This window comes from Lynx rufus, unplaced genomic scaffold, assembly GCF_022079265.1.
Source record: "Lynx rufus isolate CCGP_SWC_20201006 ecotype Redwood Valley unplaced genomic scaffold, mLynRuf1.p SCAF_8, whole genome shotgun sequence".
NCBI lineage: Eukaryota > Metazoa > Chordata > Mammalia > Carnivora > Felidae > Lynx > Lynx rufus.
The window spans coordinates 119,781,153-119,801,264 of NW_025814896.1; the positions used below are offsets into that span (position 1 = coordinate 119,781,153).

The window sequence follows — 20,112 nt, forward strand, 5'->3', positions numbered from 1 at the left end:
TACTAGCATTTTTAAGTTTTCTGCATAGGAGTCATATAATCTTGATTATTTTCTAGATGCTTCCTGGTTTTATTGTTGTCACGAATGGTGTCTTACTTTTACTACATTTTTCAGTTGGTTATTGCTGGCCTAGAGAAGGCTTTCCTCTCCTTTAGAAGTCCTGCTTTCATCTAAGTCTGGATGGTTTGGGGAGGGGGCTCTTCGGCCCCCTTTTCAATTTCTCTGTGTCTTCTTGCACCAGTTTTGGATTTCTATATTTTTCTAGACCTTTTGACGTTTCATCTAGGCTTTCAAATTTACTAGTACCTATTTGCAGGTAAAGTTTTAAAATTGTTTTAAAATCTTTTTTGTGCTCATGGTTATTTCCCCTTTTGTATTCCATACTGAATTTATTTGTGTCTTCGTTCTGTTTTTCTTGACCTTGCTAAAGATCCGTTTATCTTATTAATCTTTGTTAAGAACCACCTTTTGGATCATTAATCTCTTCTGTTGTTCTCCATTTCATTGATTTCTGTCCTCTTAAATTATTTCTCTCCTCCTTGTTTATTTTGTTTTCCTCTGTGCCTCTTTTTGTAACTTCCTGAGCTGGGTGCTAAGCCTGTTATGTTTAACTTTTTTTATTCCTTGATAAACATGTTTCAAGATATAAAGTTTGCTCTATATACAGTTTTTTTAAGTTTATTTATTTATTTTGAGAGGGAGAGAGAGCATGAGTGGGGAGGGACGGATAGACAGGGAGAGAGAGAATCCCTAGCAGGATCTGCATTGTCAGTGCAGAGCCTGAAGCAGGGCTCAATCTTATAAACTTCAAGATCATTACCTGAGCCGAAATCAAGAGTCAGATGTTCAACTGGCTGAACCACTCAGGAGCCCCTATACACGGTTTTAACCACATCCTACAAAATTTTATATGTAGTATTGTCATATCTTCAGCTTTAAACATTTTTTATACTCCTTTATGCTTTTCTTTTATTTTTTATTTAGTAAAAAATTTTTTTTTAATGTTTATTTATTTTTTGATAGAGAGAGACAGAGCACGAGCAGGGGAGGGGCAGACAGAGAGGGAGACACAGAATCCGAAGCAGGCCCCAGGCTCTGAGCTGTCAGCACAGAGCTCAATGTGGGGCTTGAACTCACAAACCGCGAGATCATGACCTGGGCTGAAGTCGGGCACTCAACCGACTGAGTCACCCAAGCGACCCATAATTTTCTTTTAAATCCAAGAGTTAACTCAATAAGAATATGTTACTTAGTTTCCAAATACATATGATGTTTTAGCTCCTTATTTTTTTATTTCTACTTTTATTTCGTCTGTATGATATTGATCCTTTGGAATTTATTGAGACCACGGTGATGGCCTCTATTCATGGTCATAAATGGTCCCTCTGCCTACAAGGAATGTGTTCAGTGCAGGATTCTCTAGAGAGAGCAATGTCACTTCAAGCTTGTATGATGTAAGTTCAGTCTTCATAGTTATACTATTCGGTTCTTCACATATTCTGCTTTATTTTTCTCTACTTGATCTATCAGTTTCAAAAATGATTGCAATGAAACCCACTTCTACAATTGTTGATTTGTGTGTTTCTTCCTGTGGCTGTCAGTTGTTCCTTGATGTGCTTTGAAACTGTATTACTAGTAAGTTCTATATGTTCTTGATGGCTATGTCTACTTGCTTATTTTTCCTTTTACTGGTATTTAATATCCTTCTTTGTCTCTTACAGTATTTTTTCCATTACTTTCTATTTTATCAGATGTTAAGATTACTATCTCAGCTAATTTTGGTTCACTTGCCTGGTATATCTTTTTTAATTCTTTTATTTTCTTGGTATATCTTTGTTCATGTTTCCATTTTCAATATTTCTATGCTTTTAAATTCAAGTGTGTCTTTTTAGGGCTTGCATTATTAGATTAATTTTTCTCACCCAATATGAGAATCTCGTGCTTTGATTAGCTTTTTTCATTTACATCTATTGTAATTGCTATTATCGTAATCGCTATTTTTATTTCTACTATCATTTTATTTTATATTTTCCATTTACTGAACTTTTTGTTTGTTGTTTTGTTTTCTCCTTTCCAGCTTTCCATTGGCTAGATCAGGTTTTCTTTTGTGAGGTGAAAAGTTATACCTTCTATGTTTGTTTCCCAGGCAGTCACCATTCCTTAGTCATGTTTATGTATCTCTGTCCATGGCTGAAAAACAAATCGGTAATTATAGCTCCCCCTATCATGACAAGTATTGTAATACTCTCCTATGTCTCTTTGATTTCCCTTCCTCAGCCCACACAGTCTGGATTATACATTTTTTAGAGAGTGAGAGAGAGTGCAAGTGGGGGAGACAGGCAGAGGGAGAGAGAGAGAGAGAAAGAGAGAGAATCTCAAGCAGGCTTCATGCTCAGTATGGAGCCCAACCCGGGGCTCAATCCCACGACCCTGCCATCATGACCCAAACTGGAACCAAGAGTCAGAAGCCCAATGGACTGAGCCACCCAAATGCCCCTAAATTATACAGTTTTCATTCTAGGTTCTTATGAATGTGTCTTCTCCTTTTCTTTTATTTGTCCAAGCCTTCTTTTTCTTTTTGAGGACAGTAGTAGTCTTTTTACCAAGATATCTGATCACTTTTACTTCTCCTATCTCTTGAAGCCTCTCTTGGCATTGTTTTTCTTCGTATTTGAGTACTTCCCCTAAAAGCGGTTTCAAATTGGGTCTTTGTGTAGCAAACCTTCTAAAGCTTTGTAAATCTGAGGACAGTTTCTTATTCAGATCTCAATGAGACTTTCACTAGATACAAAATTCGAGGCTCAAAATTCTTTCCTTTACAACTTCAAAACCATCAGTGCCTGTTACTGTTGAGAAGTCTGATGGCCATCTGGCTCTTGTACCTTTGTGCGGGATCTTTTCTTTCTCTCTGGAAAAGAAAGTATAATTCTATCTTTGATATTCTCAAATTGTATTATAATGTGTCTAACTGCGGGGTTTCTTATCTTTCCTGTTTTGCACTATTTTGTGAGCTCTTTTCAAATCCAAGGCTTTTCATCTTTCACTTATTATAGAAAATCCTGTCTGCATTATTCTTTTTCAAATATTCCTTCCATTCAGTTTTTATATTGTTCTCTCCTCTGCAACTCCTATTATCAGATGCCACCACTTGAACATCTAGCTGCCATTTCTTAGCTTTTATGGGTTTTTTTGTCTACCAGTCTTTTGCTGCTGTTTTCTGAGAGAGTTCTTCAAAATGATCTTCCAATTTACTAATTTGTTCTTTTTTTCTTATGATCCCTTGTTCTTGTTTTATATTGCGAATCTATGCCAAAATGGTCCATTTTATTCTAATGATCGTGCTTCAGTTGGAATATACCGTTCAGCGCATGGTCTTGCCTCTTTAAGAGATGTCTCTCCAAGGGTCTATTTACTTTGCCCTATTCAAGTGCTCGTGGTATCAGTCACTCTGTCTGGTAACCAGTATTGGGGAAGCATCAGAGGTCAGCTGGGTCAGGCCCTAAGGGTTGAAGGGCAGGCATGAGTACCAGGGGCGCCCCAGTCACCGCAGAAACAGGCAGGGTCTCATCGCTAAGCCTTTAAGGAGAAGCATGGTTCACAGAAAGCAGGCTAGATTTTTTAACAAAGTAGTTTTGGGGTTTCGCTGAAAGGAGGTCCATGAACACATATTCTCTCTCTTTCTCTCTCTCTTTTTTTTTAAAGTTTATTTATTTATTTTGAGAGAGACAGAGACAGTGCGAGTCGGGGAGGGGCAGAGAGAGGGAGACAGAGAATCCCAAGCAGGCTTTGCTCCATCAGCGCAGAGCCCCACGCAGGCTTCGAACCCGCGCAACTGCAAGATCGTGACCTGAACCGAAAGCGAGAGTCGGACGTTTAACCAACTGAGCCCCCCAGGCGCCCCTCCACCTATTTTCGTCATCGCAGTAGGGCTGTCGTCACCATTTCATGAGTAAAGGAGCAGGCAGTGATCGCCCGAAGGTGATGGCAGGGATTGGTCAGCGCAGAATCCAGGAAGATTTTTCTCCCACCTGCTATCCTACTGCTGAATCTGCTCCCCAACCTCTTCTGCTGGGCAGCCTCCGTCCTCCTCCCACACAGATCCACAGATCTGCTCAAAGAGGCTTTGGTCTCGTGTTCTCACAGTTGTTTGTTTATTACTTCCTAGAATCCGTATTTCCCTTTGGCTTCCATAGTTTCTCCAGGGTTGATTTTGGGGTGAGAACCAGCAGTCTTAAGTTACCATCCTGGCCTGAAACGAAAGCTCTACTGTGACCCCCAGAATAGCTTGCCCCTACTTTCCTGGGCTTTGCTTCTCGTGTTTGGCTCAACTGCGCTGGGAAGGGCCTCATGGCAGACTCTTCCCTTTGATGCTGGTATTTAGCTGAGACGCCACCAGGCTGAGGGGCCACCCAGAACCCCTGTCTCCTCCTCGCATTGGGCCCATCCCACACAGTGTGGTTGTGTCTGTAGGCCCAGAGCCACAGGCGCAGAGAAGCAAGCACTTGACCTTCTCTCCTGCGCTCAAAAGCAGCCATTGGCCATCACCGCCTGCAGGCTCTGCCCTCCCCAGGGAGAATTCTGTTCTGGAGGTCTCCCCTCCTGGCTGTGTGACTTTCAGCCTTAGGTTCTAAGCCTCTGTTACCCATGTGTCAAATGGGGCTAATGATGGATATGAAGTTATTGTCAAACGATGAACAGAATGAAGGATGATGGCAAAGGTGGACCCATTACTGCATACTAAGCCAGCATCCTGGCCTTAGGCTGGCCCGGCTGTGCAACCTATGCTCCCTTCCCCTCCCCAGTTCGTCAGTCAGGGCTCTGAGAGGAGAGACTGGTTGCATGAAGACACAGGCCCCCTGGCTCAGTCCCTCACAATCCTGCCTCCCTGGGCCTCTGCCCCCAGTCGTCCAGGCAGAGCGTCTGACTGCCTCCTTCTCATCACATCTCCCAGGGGACTTGTTCGCCCAGGCCTCAGCCAGTGAGCAACCTGATGCCCCTTCCAAGGGCACTACCACCCCTTTCCATTCACGGCACCCAGGATACCTGAGCCACAGGTATACATGACATTCAAAGTTAATCACCGTGTCCTCTCTCTTCCCGATGCCGCTCGACATGGGGCAGGTGGAGAGTCAGTCCCTCTGGCCCCAACACGACACGGCGCCCCGTTCTGAGTGCCTCCTGTGTGACAGGCTAGGATACTCCAGAGGGGGAAGCAGCTTGACAGCACATGAGAATCCACGTAGGAACGTGGCCACGGGGGAGCCTCTGGTTCCATGGTGGGGCGGGGGGGGGGGGAGGGGAGGGGCGGCGCACAGAAGCCAGGGAGTAATGAGCAAAAGCACATGGCCAGAGTCAGAGAGTAGCCCCAAGCTGGGGAGAAGTGGTCCTCACCTGGGGAACATTCCACCCACTCGCGAGCTGACTGGGAAACTTCTGGTTGTCACAGTGGGGAGCCCACCGGCACTTGGTGGAATGGGGCCAGGCAAAGCCAGGGTTCGAAGTTCATGTTCAGATTAGATTATGAGTCCTCTGTGGATGCAGCTGCCGGAAGCTGCTCCTGGGCCTGACCCTCCCACCACCCTTGCAAGGCCTTACTGGGTCCTTCCGTGCCCCCTGCCACCACCCCTCCCTCTGACAAGTGGCCAGCAACGCACCCCCACGAAGCAGGGAAGGCAGCCCCCCCACCCCCTACTCAGGGAGGGCCCCAGGGCCTGGGTCAGCTCAGCCCCCAAAGAGAGCCTTGAAGGGCACCCATGCTTACACCTGTCTCTGCAGACTGGGGTGGGCAAGTCATGAACTCTCTTGCTGGTCCCTGAAAGAACCAGCCTGTCTGTGGTTCCAGAACAAACTTGGAAAAAGAACCTCATCTACCCCTCGCAAAACTTCTGAAGGCATCTTGGCTTTTCAGAAAGTCTCTTTTCTCACACTTGCTTACCGTGCCCGGGGCTTAGGAACCAGCTCAGGGAGGTACAGAGCGCATTGGCCGGGGAGTCATGAGAACCGAGCTACGGTCCTCACTGAGGTATTTACAAACTCTGTGACCTTGGGCTGGGCCCTCAACCTCTCTGGGCCCCAGATTCCCCTTCTGTAAAATGGGATGTATTCCTCGCACTACCTTGTAGAATAGTCACATGGCTGAAAAATGAAATAAAAGACAAGACAGCAAATATCTCTCCCTTCTGTGCTCGGACAAGGGTGAGAGGGGCTGCTGCAGGCTGGGCTGAGGAACTTGAGTGGGGAGGAGGTGGCCGTGGAGGAAAGACAATGCTTCTGACAACAATGGGTGGAAACAGAACCTGGATAAGGTGTCTCCTTTCCCTGAGGCTGGAACCTGAGATCCTGCATTTAACCTACAGCTCCGGAGGAGGGAGGGAAGGAGGGAGGGGAGAGAGAGAGAGAGAGAGAGAGAGAGAGAGAGAGAACATGAGCCTTTATGCCAGGCCAGTAGCTAGCAGAGGCCCCTGCCCTGGAGGAATGGGAGTGGTCCCCCTAGCACACCCCAAGCCTGGGTCTAAGCCAGGATTTAAACCCAAGTCTATGTGACTCCAGAGCCCCTGGTCACTTGCAAAGTGAATGCGACTCAGTCCTACCTTTGAGGGGCTCAGTCCAGTGGGGAGATGGACCCGGTGTAGACAAAGGTAGACCACGGGTCTTCTGAACCCAGAGGAGGGAGAAGTCATCAGCCTGGAGTGGGGGACAGGGGCTGGCCTCACCTGCCCACTTTGCTTGTCCCTGGAAGTCACGGGCTGTGAGCTCCATGGGGCCAGGAATGCACCTGACTGGTTCATCGCTGGCCTGGTACCCAGCACAGGGCACAGGGAATATTGCCACGCAAAAGAACGAACATAAGAATGAACCCAGCTTGAGTCTTGGCTCTTCACATTGCCAAACAATCTCTTTCCTAAAGCTTTGCAACACGCTCCAGTTCCGCCCCCCCCTCAAATCTAGAGGACTGTCCCTTTAAGTTCATTGTCTTGCTGATTGGGGTTGTTTCCAGACCTAGTCAGTGAGGGAAGCTCAGGAGAATCCAGGTCATTCTCCGTCCTGCATCAGGGAAACCTTTCCATGGGTTCTAGATCGCCAGGGCTGATAGGAGGCAAAACTTTGCCGCCCCGGCCAGCACCTGCCAGGTCGGGCCCAAGCCTGGAGCTGTCGAACCAGGTCACAGCTCCTCATTCCTGAGGATCCTGAGACCCCCTCCTCCTGCCAGGGTTCCTCCTTTCCCCCTTCTGCCCCTAACACTTGCCACCTTACTGTTGTCAGTGTTCCTATCAGGGGTGGCGATTTCAGGTCCGTGGGTGTCTCCAGAACTATCCAGGAACTCCCAAAGAACTAGGAAACATGCTTGCACTCTGTATTGCCCACACTGCCATATACAAAGCCTTGAGCAAGGAGGTGCTCAGCAAACCCAGAAGGTGCTCGGGAAACATTTGCATGAGGCTTCCTGGCCCGTGACATCTTGAGTGGCAGTTTTTGGCCTAGCTGCTGTCTGAGTCCCCCACAGTGTTTAGATGCTGACGTGGCGTGGAAAATTAAATTGGCCCAGTCTCTGGGTCACTCATGTTCAGGGCACCTCCAGAAATAGAAGGCACAACTTTCAGCTGTTGTGGCCACGGAAAGAAAATCGTGCCAGTGCTGTCTCAGGCTGGGGAGAGGCCCTTTCTTCTCAGGAGCCTCCTGCAGTTCCTAGAGTGCCATGTCCAACAATGCCAGGCCTTGCCCCCGGCTCCTGGAACTAATGATACGAGACGAATCACATTAATAAGCGGCCATGTTGGTTGCACTCTTACCCTGGGCCAGGCTCTGGGCCGTGTTGCCCCAGCCTCGCGGTAACCCCAGAGAAACAGTACCGTGACGGTCACCCTCAAGAGCAAGCTGAGGTGTGGAGAGGTGAACTAACCCACCCGCGCTCACCCGCCAGCAGGGAGCAGTGCCACGGCCCAGCCAGCCAGTCGAGGTCCGTTTGTTGAGTGCCTCCTGTGTCCCAGGCCCTGTGCCAGATGTAGGGACACCTCCATGAACAAGACGAAAGAAACTAGGCCTGTCCACTCTGCTCATGCTCTGAACTGCTCAGAGAGCAGCAAGCTATCCCTGGAGTTCTTGGGGCAACAGAAGGAGAGGGAGCAAAGCATCAGTGTGTGGAGGGCAGGGAGCACAGGTCCACCACTGTTGCCAGGCCTCCCTGACGTGAGTCTGACTGTTCGAGGGATTGGCATGCGTTCGAGAGAGTGTCACAGTTAGCTACTGCTGTGGAACAAAGCAGCCCAAAATCCAGGGACTGAGATATCCACATTCTAGTGTTTCTTACGCTTGTGTGAGTGGACTGGGCTCAGCTGGGCAGCTCCTCTGCGTCCGGCTGGGAGCACAGTCGGTGCTGACTGTTGTCTGGGGCACCTTGGGCCTCCTTGTGGCCACACGTTCTCCAGGACCTCTCACTACATGGTCTCTCCAGCAGGGTAGCCTGGACTCCTTTACCTAGTAATTGACTTCTGAGAGGGTCTAACCGTAATCTCAAATACTAAGCTGCATTCCCACTTACCAGCTGAATTACTTTGGGCCAATCCTGTCTGAGCCTCAGTTCCCTCATCTGCAAAATGGGAACTAAATTATGTAATGTGTATGAGGCATGTAGCCGAATCCTGGCGCATGGTCAGCCCTCAATAAATAAACGTTCTTGTTCCTGTCGATCTAGAAGGATTGTCAGTGCCACAGACCCCCTCAGCGAATCTCCCTGGTTTCGCTGGTGGGTCAAACCCTGAGCTAAGTATCAGGAGACTTGAGTTCAAATCCTACCTCTGCCACCAACTGCCTGTGTGCCCTATGACACGGTTCATGCCCTCCGCTTCCCCATGTGTAAAAGAATCCCATCTTGGCCACGTCGCTGTGAGCCTCAGTTCTTAGCGGAAAGTGCTCGGAGAAGTATCTCGTTCTACCCAGACATGCTCTCCGGGGGCACAGGTCCGGGAGCTCCTGAGACCCCCAAACCTCCCACTCTGGTCTTGCTTCATTCTCCATACACATCTGAGCACGACACCCTCCACTGGGGAGGAAGTAACAGCAAAACTGAGGAGGCCATGAGAAACGACATCTTTTCTGGTAAAAGAGAAAGGGGAAACCCACAGGCCAAGGCAGAAAGTGATGGAGGGAGAGGGAGAGGCCGCGGAGGGTCAGGGAGGGGTGAGGGTCAGCCCCAGACAGGTCGAAAGTCCCCACGGGGGAAAAACGAAAAACGCGACCAAACAAAATAAGCCACGCCTCGGATTTCTGCAGTGTTGTGTTGTCGCTTTACAAAACCCACCTGGGTGGTCTCATTGGGTTCTTTCAACAGCCCCGTGAGGGAGATAGTGTGGCCCTCGTTTGTTTTATCGAGGAGGGAGCCGAGGCTGAGACAGAGCCAGGGGTGGCCTTCGGTCACACAGTTAACTGGCGGCACCTCCGGGACTACCCTCTTGGTTGTCAGAGGGGCTGAGAGAAGTGACACAGGGCACGTCCTTCACTGCCTTTCCCGGGGCTCAGTAGGTACTTGCTGCGTGAAGGGAGGTGGCTGGAAATGCCGCGTGGGTCACAGCCAGGGAGATGTGAGTCCCGGGAAGGGGGATGTAGGCCTATTTGGGGAAGCAGTGGGCCAGCCACGGAAAAGTTTTCACCAAAGAAAAGTGAAAATGGAGGGAAGAGCCGAGGAACACTTAGACGCGGACCAAACACCAGGCCTCTGCTTCTGGAAGAGGCCAAGCGGGAACAGCAAAGAGCTCCCGGGGCCCCAAGTCCTTTCCCTTAGCTGGACACAGCCTGCCTGCTCCGCCTCATGGCGGTGGGGGAGGGAGAAGACGCTAGGGTTTCACTGTCCCGGGAGGGTCCTTCCCTCGAGCAGGGGGCCTCAGACCTGGATTCACGGGGGAGCACCTAGAGGCGCCTACCATCCCGCACCCGGACCTCCAGAGGCAGAGCGGGATGGTTAAAAACTTCTGGAAGTGATTTTGTGCACAGGCAGGATGGAGAACCACTGAGGAAAGGACAGGGACTGAGAGAGGCTGGTAATGGGGGCGAGGCGGAGAAGAAAGCAGGGAAGCAGGAGAGGAGGACAGAGAAGGGGGGTGGGCGGACATGGGAGCCAGAGAGGTGAGGGGCGGGAAGAGCGAGTGAGGCTGGCCCGAGGACTCCCTGGGGACTAGGCCGGCTCTTCCCACGTGAAAGCCTCTGGACGGCCCTGGTCCCTGGCGTCCACGCTCCCTGTCCCCTGACCCCAGCCTCACCTGACCATCTGCTTCCTCCTGTTCCCTCCTCCTGGGGCTCCTTCTGGGAAGCACTGAATGTGATCAGTTCTGGAAAGGGCAACCCCTGATCAATCCCGGAAAGGGCACCCCAAGCTGTGCCCCGGGGCCCATCCTGTGGAGTCTCATCGGCAGACCCGGCTGCTGACGCCCCGCTCCCCGGCCCGCCCGGACTCCCCTGCTCTCTGTGCATCAAGGGCCCGTGACGACCAGCTTGGTGTTCCTGTCACCCCGTGACACGGTAAACCACACCCCAGTCACTAGGCAAGTCCGTGCCTAGGGGTAGGCAAGCAGAAGTCTCAAGCAGCCTCCTTGTCTGGGTCCCTTTTCCTCGAGATGACTTCCGCTGATCCTTCGTGGTCACTTTGTTAATGTCACTGCTCAACACCCCTCCCTGTCACGGTCCCACTTCCACAGTCATGTCCTTTTTCTCCTAATCTGTCTCTCCTTCCAAAGCCCAAGATCCCACCCACACACCCTCAGGTGGACCAAACACCCCTGCCCCCTTCAGCCCAGGGAAACCGGAACCTTGGAGGTTCCCCAGGCCTCTCCCCTCAGCACCGTGGCTAATGAGTTGGGCCTGAATTCACGATCTGGCTTGTTTCCCTGCAGCTCAATTAAAAGCAACTTCATTAAGGAAACCACATACTTGGCCAAGCTCGAGGCATCCAGACAGCAGGGCAGAAGCTGCTTAATGAGGCCTGCGGGCCCGGGGCCGGGCTTGCCCGCTCATCCTGCCCTCCTTCTGTGTCCATGGCCTCCAAAATCCTCCCCAGGCCCAGCTCAGAACCCTCTCCCTCCTCAGCCTCCACCCCCTCTCTTTCCGCTGCTTCTCCCTCCCTCACCTGCCCACTCCAGCCGAATCCTCCCCGGGACTGAAGAGAGGGATGTGGGGCCATTTTCCCGAGACAGGTCTGTCCACATCGGGTATTGACCTGCCAAGCTGGCCCGGTGCCTCCCAGTCCCCCTTGTCCCCAGTCTGGGGGAAGGAAGCTTCAGAATGGCTTGCGGGGCGAGTTCTCAGAGCCACCCCCCCCCCCGCCCCTGCCGCCCCTGAGCCTGCTCAGCCACCACCAACAGAGTTCTCTGAATCATGTTACCCCTGTGAGACCTGGCTTCTCGAAAAAGAGAACACAGGAGCAGCCTCTTGGGCTGGAGTATTCAGTGAATTAGTGCATCTAAAGCATTCAGACCCCCTGCATAATGAAAAGTTCTCTCTAAATGGCAGCTCTGATTAAGATTACTATCGTTACTATTTATTTCTAGCCTATCGAGCAGTCTGGCTTTGGTGGGGTAGAAACATGAAACAAATTTAAAAGTCACCACCTTCCACCTGTTCTGTCAAAATCCCCCTGGATACCATCTCTTCACGGCTTCGGGAACAGACCTCAGAGCTTTCTGGTCATTCTCAGTCATCCAAAAGTCCGGTCCAGAAAGGTCTGCTACTCCAGCCTGACACCTCGCTTCTGTCAGGCTTGTGGTGGCTCGGCACATGGAGTGGGGCAGGACGCCGGCTCAGGCCCTCCACATCTACCCCCTGCAGCCCGGGTCCCCTTCCTGAAGGGTCAGCCAGGGTCCCCTTCCTGAAGGTGCCTCAGTCTCTCTGAATAATTCTCCCGGCAAGGTGCCGCAAAAACACTGTGCCTAGGATATGACCGTGGCCAACTTTCCCTTCCCCAGTCTTCTTTACATCCCAGGAAGAAGGAGGGCTAGGGTGGTGGTCGGGTGGGGGGTGGCGGCAGCAGGCCCTCGGGGAAGCCCTGAGGGAGGTGCCTGCCTCTCTCTCAGCAGCTGTCTTTAGACCATGGGGTACTTAGCACCCTTGGCCCCGGCTTTGGGCCCACAGTGCCATTTCTAGGGCATCAGGAAAAATCCCACTCAGCTTTCTGCTCATCATTATTAATCGATTTAATGATGAAGCCAAGACAGAAGTGGTGAGAGTAAATTTAGAAACAGGGAATTGGAACCAGGCTGTCCCTCTTCTGTGGGCCTGACCCTGATCACAGCTGAGATCTGTCCCCAAAGTTAACATCACCCGTGGGAGGGGTGATTTGACCTTAATGGGGGAGCCCAGGACCTCCCACTCAAAGCAGAGCCTGGACTGGCCAGCGTGATTCTGGCAGGAGAGAGCTGGAAGCTTACAACTCCACTCAGCGCGCAGCAAGAAACAAGCCCACTCCCACAATCCTTGCTGTTCCCCCAGAGCCCAGCCTCCCCCACCCAGCTGCACCACCCACTCCAGAGCATGCCCGAGGCGTTGGGCTGAGAGTCAGAAGTCCTGGTCAGCAGCCCTCAGTTCTTCCACTTACCATATGACCTTGGGAAGGTCATTAGACTTCTCTGTGCGCCATCTTTGAAAGAGGAATGGGTCACAAGGTGCTGGTTGGAATTAAATGAGATTCTAGATGTGAAACTTATTCCTGTGGAGCACTGGGCCGATGTGAAGGGCTACCTTTAAGGAATCCCCCTCCCGCTCCTCATACCCCTCCCTGTCATTTCCATTTAAGACCACAGCTGTCTCTCTCTCTTCCTAGACCTTCCGGTGGCCAGTGGCCAGCAGCATTGACAGCAATGAGATACTGGAGATTCAGATCTTCAACTATAGCAAAGTCTTCAGCAACAAGTAAGTGTGGGGTGGGAGAGGTGGGGCCCTAAGGGGCTGGGGGCCTGCCCTTCTCCTTGGGCTGCTCTCTCCTTTGGGTTTAAAAGGCGACTCACACCCCCAGCCTACCCTGGATTGATCATCAAAGACACCCCTCCTTGCCCTCTCATGCTGTCCTCGGAGTCCTTCAGCCCTCCCAACCATTGTCAGCCAAGAACACCCTATCCTCCCTTTCACCATTTCTGTCCCCAGCCCCACCTCAGCTTCTTGTCCCCTTCTGTAAGTCTCCCCATTTACACCATCCTGGGTGACAGTTACCCAGCAGAGGAGTTAATATAATGGCAGATAATATAATGGGCCATCTGTAGCCTTGAGGACAAACTTGAGGACAATACCCGGGGAGGACGAGAGGCTCTGAGGCAGTTTGGTGTGGTGGTTTGGGAGTCAGGCAAGCCTCACCTCAGATTTCCAGTTCAGTCATCTATTGTGTGACCCGGAACTGGTTATATAACCTCTCTGTGTTTGATATATTCATGTGTAGAAAGAGTAGGTACTTATCTCAAAGGAAGCTGTGAGAATTAAAGGATATAGATGTCCATTCATTCATTCCCCAAATGTTAACTAAGTGCCCACTGTGTGTCAGGCACTGAACTAGGTGCTGAGGATAGCGAGTGCCTGCCCTCATGGAGCTTACATTCTTCAATGAACACGCCTATGACATGAGCACAATCACTACAAAGGGTTCAGTAAAAGTAGTGCCCATTCTTCTCAGAATTCAGAATGACTTGAGGAGTCTGGAATGGTGGCTGCACATAAAAAATGTAAAGTCCCATTTGGGGGGTCAAAAACCAATTGCTTTTATACCAGCTAGAGGGTGTCATGGCTGAAGAGCAACATGTCCAGAAAAACATGGAAATACTACTCACTGAGAGTGCATTACTCAACAGCGGGAGGAGACTACAAATAAAAAAAGGGGGGACATAATCCTAGGTAATTTTAATAGAAGGAGGACAATCAGAGCAGGGGCGTTGAGAGAGGAGGGTTCCAATGCCCTCATGCTGGTTGGAGAGAATACCAGTAGTCAGCTCTTTGTGGTTGCCAAGGGAAGGGGCTTTAAATCTGACAAGAGGATGAGAACTGGAGGAGAAAACCATAGAGGACATGTTCATCCATCTATATATCCATCCTTCTGTCCATCCTTCCATCCAACCTTCTGTCCATTCTTCCATCCCTCCATCCTTCCCTCCATCCTTCCATCCATCCTTCCATCCATCCTTCCGTCTATCCTTCGGTCCATCCTTCCATCTATCCATCCATCCATCCATCCATCCACCCATCCATCCACCCACTCTTCTAGTCACTCACCAAACACTTACTGAGCAAATATTCTGTACCAGACAGACACTGTGGTGGTCACTAGAGGTACTAAAATGAGAGACTAAGTCACCATGCCTGTTCCCCAAGAAAGTTTTCTGCCATTTCCAGAGGCAGGACCAGGACGAGGGTGCATTGCTGGGAGACAGTAGACAGCTGAAAGGTAGCTTGAGCTCTCCAACCAATGAGCTCTTGGGAAGTAACGAGCTCCCCATTACTGGGAAAGGCCAAGCAGAGAGTGGACCATGATGTTGTAAGGGGGTGTTGGATTGAGATGGACTGAACAACATGGACTTCAAGGATTCTGTGGTTTTTATTGGAAGCCCACGACATCTCAGCTGAGCATGGGGTATGGGAATTTCAGCCTGCTGGCAGGCCCACAGGGGAGAAATTTAGGGCAGAGAGGCCTCCCCTTGGCCTCTTGGGGTGGCACATGATTCAGGCAGCTGCTTCTGGTATCCACAAGAGAAGTTAGTGAGATACCCCACCAGGAGCCCCCAAGAGGAAGCAAAACCTTCTTCCCTGGGATGAGACATCAGGTGACCTGTGAGGACAGAAGAAATAGGAACAGAGAAGGGCCCACACGCAGACCGAAGTGGGTGTGGAAAACGAAGAATTGGAAGCTGGGGGCCAGGAGAGACATCCAGGCACCCCAGCAAGGACCCACACGCAGATGTCAGAGCTTCCGGAAGCTTCAGAAGTCAGCCAGGGCAACCCTTGCTGCACAGGTAGGGAAACTGAATCTCAGAGAGGCTAGTGAGGCCACGGGACAGTGGAAGGGCCGGGGTAAGGCTGTCTGCTTCCTCATCTCCTTCCTAATCCTGGACCTTCCAGAAACCAGGATTTGTGAGCAGCGATTGTAGAAACCACAGACATGAAAGAGATCGGTACGTTGTTTCCAGCAAAGCCGCTAGACAGCCCCCAAAATGCTGGAAACCCTTAGAAATAGCCAAATCCTGGCTACAAACAAATCGAAGAATATTTGTTAAATTGAGAAACTGAACACCATCCCAGTGAGTATGCCGAAACTTCAGGCTTCAATTAGTTGTTCTAAAATGCCAGAGGAGACAGAGGAGAGATTCTAACCTAATTCTCCCCTCTTCCTCTCTTCCCATCCTCCCTGACCCACCCACGAGGAGGCAGGAAACCCCTCCCAGGGAGATCTGGGCCTGAAGGGAGAGGGTCCTCTCATTTCCTCGGAAAGCCCATGGAATGTTGAAACACTGTTGGCTACAGGGCTGGGATGGGGAAAGGGGTGCCCGTCTCGTGGAGAGCACAGACAGAGTCCATCCTGACCCAGGCCAGCTTGGGGGCCGGCGTGGGAGGGCAAGGTACTCGGAGTCGGTGGGGCCCAGGTCTGCCCACCCTGCAGTTGCCAGTCTGCTTCCCAAGGGGCAGCCGAACGGAGGGGAAGCCTCTGGGGTTCGCACCGGGCTCACCAGCCAGCAAAGCCACACCTGTCACACCTGGCCCCGAGCACGCCCCCAAATACTTTGTGGAATGAATGAATGAATGAATGAATGAATAAATGGGGTCAGGAGGCAGAAGGTACGCAGGGTGGAAGGGCCTGGAAGCAGAAATCCAAATGGCCTTTCTTCTCTGAAGAACTCATGGCACCCTCCAGGGTGAGAGCCAGGTCACATGATTGAGGCAGTCGGGGAAACTGAGGTAAAAGAAGCTGGTGTGAGAAACAGGATTCATGGCCCTGAGCCCATTACCACCTATCTCAGAGAAAGACTTGCTCTAGAAGTAGAGGGTGGCTTGGACACTGGCCCCTTACCCAGTGGCTGTAGGGACTTCCAGGAGGAAGAGACATGGTAGTCTGCCTGGCCCACCTTGAACGAGGTCTTCCTTCAGGAACCGTGGGCCTCCTGTGAGAACAAGGTGCTGGGTCCACAGGATCTTGTGTGACCCCCTTCACCTGTCCAGAACTGTCCAGAACCTTTGGGGCGGGGGGGATGGCCTGATGCAGGTGCCAGTCTCCTGGGACTTCTGAATAATTCAGGAGCCAGGAGAGCAGCGGAGGCCTGGCCAGACCTTGGGCACTTGACACGGGCTCCCAGGGGGAAAGCAATGAATTATTGACAGGCCCTGGTGCCTGGTTGCCGCTCTATTGTGGTCAGTCTGTGGACCCATTCATGCCTGAGGCCCCCTCCCTGCTGGCTAATTATCCAGGAATTCTGCCCCTGCCCAGCCTACCTGGCCACTCCGTGGAGGCCAGCCCAGCCTCCTGGGGGGGGGGGGAAACGTGGGTTCTGCAGGGGGTGCCTTCTTTGTGACGGGTAACTTGCATGGGCCACATAAGCATGATTTTCAGAGGACAGAACATCAGGTCCCAGGTCCTTCATCTAACAGTCTTGGGGGAAACTGAGGCCCAGAAAGGGCTCTTACCCAGGATCACACGGCAGGGTCAGGGCAGAGGTGGTCTTCAACCCAGACCTCCTGACCCCCGGGCCAGTGCTCCTGTCCTTTCACAGGACAAACGGCCTCACACCTCCACTTCCCAGGGAAAGGACGCTGCATGTGTCCAAGGGCACATGACCCCACCCTGCCTGGTCACCCTGGGCCCCCTCTCCTAGGCGGCCCCTCCATGCTGACCCACCCAGGGGAGAAGAGGCAACAGGCCGACCTCATGAGTTTGCAGCTGGGAGAACAAAGGGCAGGACAGGGTGGTCTCTGGGGTCACCACACAGGCCACAGCTGGGGCTTCCTGCATTAGCTCCTTCCCCAGAGAGTGTTTACGGAGGGAGCTGAGGGGTGGCATTCGGTCGGAAGCAGTATTAGGACACTTGTGTTAAAGCTGTGTTTTCAAAGCGGGCACCCGGTGTTGCTTAGAACGGTGCGTTATGGACGGACCCACAAAAAAACGCAAAGTTTTATAAAAACGCTTTCCTTCATACTTTACTTACGACTGGGATAATAGCAATTGTCCTTTTCAAAGAAGACTATTTTTTATTTTCATTTGGAGGAGGTTGGGGGACACTGTTAGGAGTGAACCCCCCCCCCGCCCCAAGCCACCCCCTGGGTCCCAGGGTCCCAGCCCCACCCTCTGGGCACAGACAGACCCTGGCTCTGTGAGGCTGTGCACCTGCCCGCAGAGCCCATCCTGCAGAGAAGACCAGCACTGCCTGGGCCCTCCAGACAGCAAGCCCTACACTCAGGGGAGGGAGGAGGTCCAGGTGTCTGAGTGAGGCAGTGTCGGAGGAATTTCATTGAATGCTCTCACCGCCACCCAGTGAAGCGGGTAGTGCCACCTCCTTTGGAGAGCTGTGGGGCTCAGAGAGGTTGGAGAGCTAGCCAAAGTCACACAGCCGCCAGGTGGTGGAATCTCCCCCTTAGATCCTGCAAGGTGAGCCCACTTCTATCTGACTCCAGAGCCCAGGCTCTATCCACTGTCTACACTGCTTCTGTTAAGGATGGCACTGAGTCTGTGTGTGGACAAGGCTTAGACCAAGAGTGGGGAATTTGCCAAGAGGTGGACCTTGGCTCACTGTGGGGTTAAAGCAGTGAGAGCAGCCGTGGAGTAGTGAGATCCCCGTCACAGGGTGTCTAGCAGGGGCTGGAGACTGCATGTCAGGGAGGATGCTGAGGGACCCTCCTGAACAAAATGCTGGACAAGCCTTCCTCTTGGGCCCTCCAAGTCCAAGGTCTGAGACTGACCTTAGTTAGCACCACCCTGCCCCCTGGGGGTGTCTTGCCACATTACAGCATGTCTGCTGATCCTCTGCGGTGCTAGGAGCGTCTTCTAGGAAAGTTGCGCCTGAGTATCCACAGCTCCCCCAGGTTGCCCCCCACCCCCGCCGCACCCACCTCGATCCCATCCCGGCACTTCTCCTCTCTGGGCACTGCTCAAGCCGGGGAGAGGCCAGGACCCAGCCAGGGAGGAGGCGTCTGCTGGGCTGGGTCTGAGAAGCACCTAGAAGCCTGGTAAGGGGTCTCCAGTAGAGGAATGGTATGAACAGTCTCGCCCTCAAGGAGGCAGAACAGCCGGCCGAGAGGGTTCTGAGCTCCAAGGGGAAGCATTTCATATTTATCCACGGTGGCTGCTCCCACCACTTCCCCTCCTCACACAGAAAGGAGGCCCTTTAAAAAAAAAAAAAAAATATATATATATATATATATATATATATATATATAGTGTTCACCCTCCGTGTTCCTCAGGAGAGGACAGACATCAGATACGTCCATTAAAGTCAGAATTCACCTGATGCCTCACCTGGCTCGAAATTGCCATCGGTTAACAGAGTCCCTTCCTGCTTTCTCGGCCTCGCCTTCCTTCCTCCGTGAATCAAGGGCGGCACCGGGTGATCCCAAGGCCCCCTCTGGCTCTCACGCGCTGCAGGTGCTCCCCTCGGTCTCTGTCCTTTCAACCAGAAATGGTGTGCACATTTTAATCTACCCCATATGGAATCACCACGTGAGAACATCTCTCCGACTACCCTGTTCTCTCCCAGAGCAATAACCTTCAAACCGCAGGGTGAAATGGGGTTCAAGTCAACTCGGTCAGCATTTATTAGGCACCTACTGTTGGTCATTAATTCAGCCAGCAGATACTGAGATCTCCTGTGTGCTGAGAAACTCAAATAGGGGCTGGAAATAGGAAACATGGCCCCTGCCCTGGAGAGGCTCAACGTAAAGCAACACCCCTTGATATCAACCAGATTGCTTCTGGAATGCTGACTGTGACGGAATGCTAGACGCTCTGGTGAGAACTTGGCACCGAGGCTCTCAGCCCTCTAAACGGCTCTGGGAAGCAGGGATTTTAGTAGCTCACCTTAGGAGAACACAGATGGAGAGAGCTTAAATTGTCAGGGAAAGCAGGGAACTGGCTGGTGGCAGAGTTGGGCTTCAAGTCCCCGCCTCCGACTGCAAGACTGAACTCTTCACAGCCCTGCACTTTGTCTGGGAATATGGGGATCCTGCCACCAGATGGACCCTTGCCCTCAATAGGCTTGCAGAAGGCAGGTGTGGGCATTGCTGACTAAACGGGACCAGTGAGCCAGTGGTGTTGGGGGCGGGTAGAGACCTTGGTGGTGGTTAGGGCGGCGGAAGGGGGAGATACTGCTCGTGGACCCTTCCCGGTAGCCTCCACACTGGGCATCTGGGCAGGGGCTCGGCTGAACCCCAACTCCACAAGCCAGGGGGTACCCTGCCCCCAGTCTGTGGACATCCCCCCAGGGGGTTCTCTGCCCACGAGCGCCAGGGAAATGGGTCTCACACAGACAACCACTCACACTGGTCGGGGTCACGTACGCTCCTGGACACGCTGCCCTGGCCAGGACCAGCCCTGGCTCTGGGGCCACCTTCTCCAAGCTTAGCCTGGAGCCTGAGCGAGCCCTCCGTCTCTCCAGCCCGGTCCCCAGCCAACCACAGCCTCCTGGGATGGGAGCTCCTCTCTCATGTGACGCGGCCATGCCCCCTCTCCCGTCCACAGGCTGATCGGGACCTTCCGCATGGTGCTGCAGAAAGTGGTGGAGGAGAAGCGTGTGGAGGTGACCGACACGCTGATCGATGACAACAATGCTATCATCAAGGTGGGTTTGCCCCGGAAAGCCCCTGGACTTGCCCTTTGTGGGGTCCCCTGGGGGCCACACGGGGTGGTCTGGGGGATGCTCCTAATGGATGGAGAGGTGAGGCAGGAGGAAGAGACTCAGGTCAGACTGCCAGAGCCCCTCTGCCGGGGGGGCGTGGCCAGAGCCCTAGGCTCGGGGTCTGCCGTCCCAGGTCCCACAGCCCTTCCTGTGGTGAGAGCACAAGACAAGGGGGACTGGGACATCCCCTCCCTTCTCCACTGAGCAGCTCAGGAATCGCCACAGGGGCCTCTCCCATCACCCGAGGGCCAGGCTGAGCCCTGCTGGCCACTCC

General features: G+C 52.3%; 1 protein-coding gene across 3 annotated transcripts in view; it reads left to right on the forward strand.

Annotated features, from left to right (window-relative positions):
* The window catches only part of OTOF (otoferlin), a 93,291-nt gene that overhangs the window by 17,179 nt on the left and 56,000 nt on the right, over positions 1–20,112 (forward strand). For all 3 annotated transcript variants that reach the window (XM_047068712.1, XM_047068713.1, XM_047068711.1), the window contains exons 3-4: positions 12,806–12,894; positions 19,682–19,781. In XM_047068712.1, coding sequence (XP_046924668.1) covers positions 12,806–12,894; positions 19,682–19,781 — 189 coding nt within the window. The remainder of the gene's footprint in view (positions 1–12,805; positions 12,895–19,681; positions 19,782–20,112) is intronic.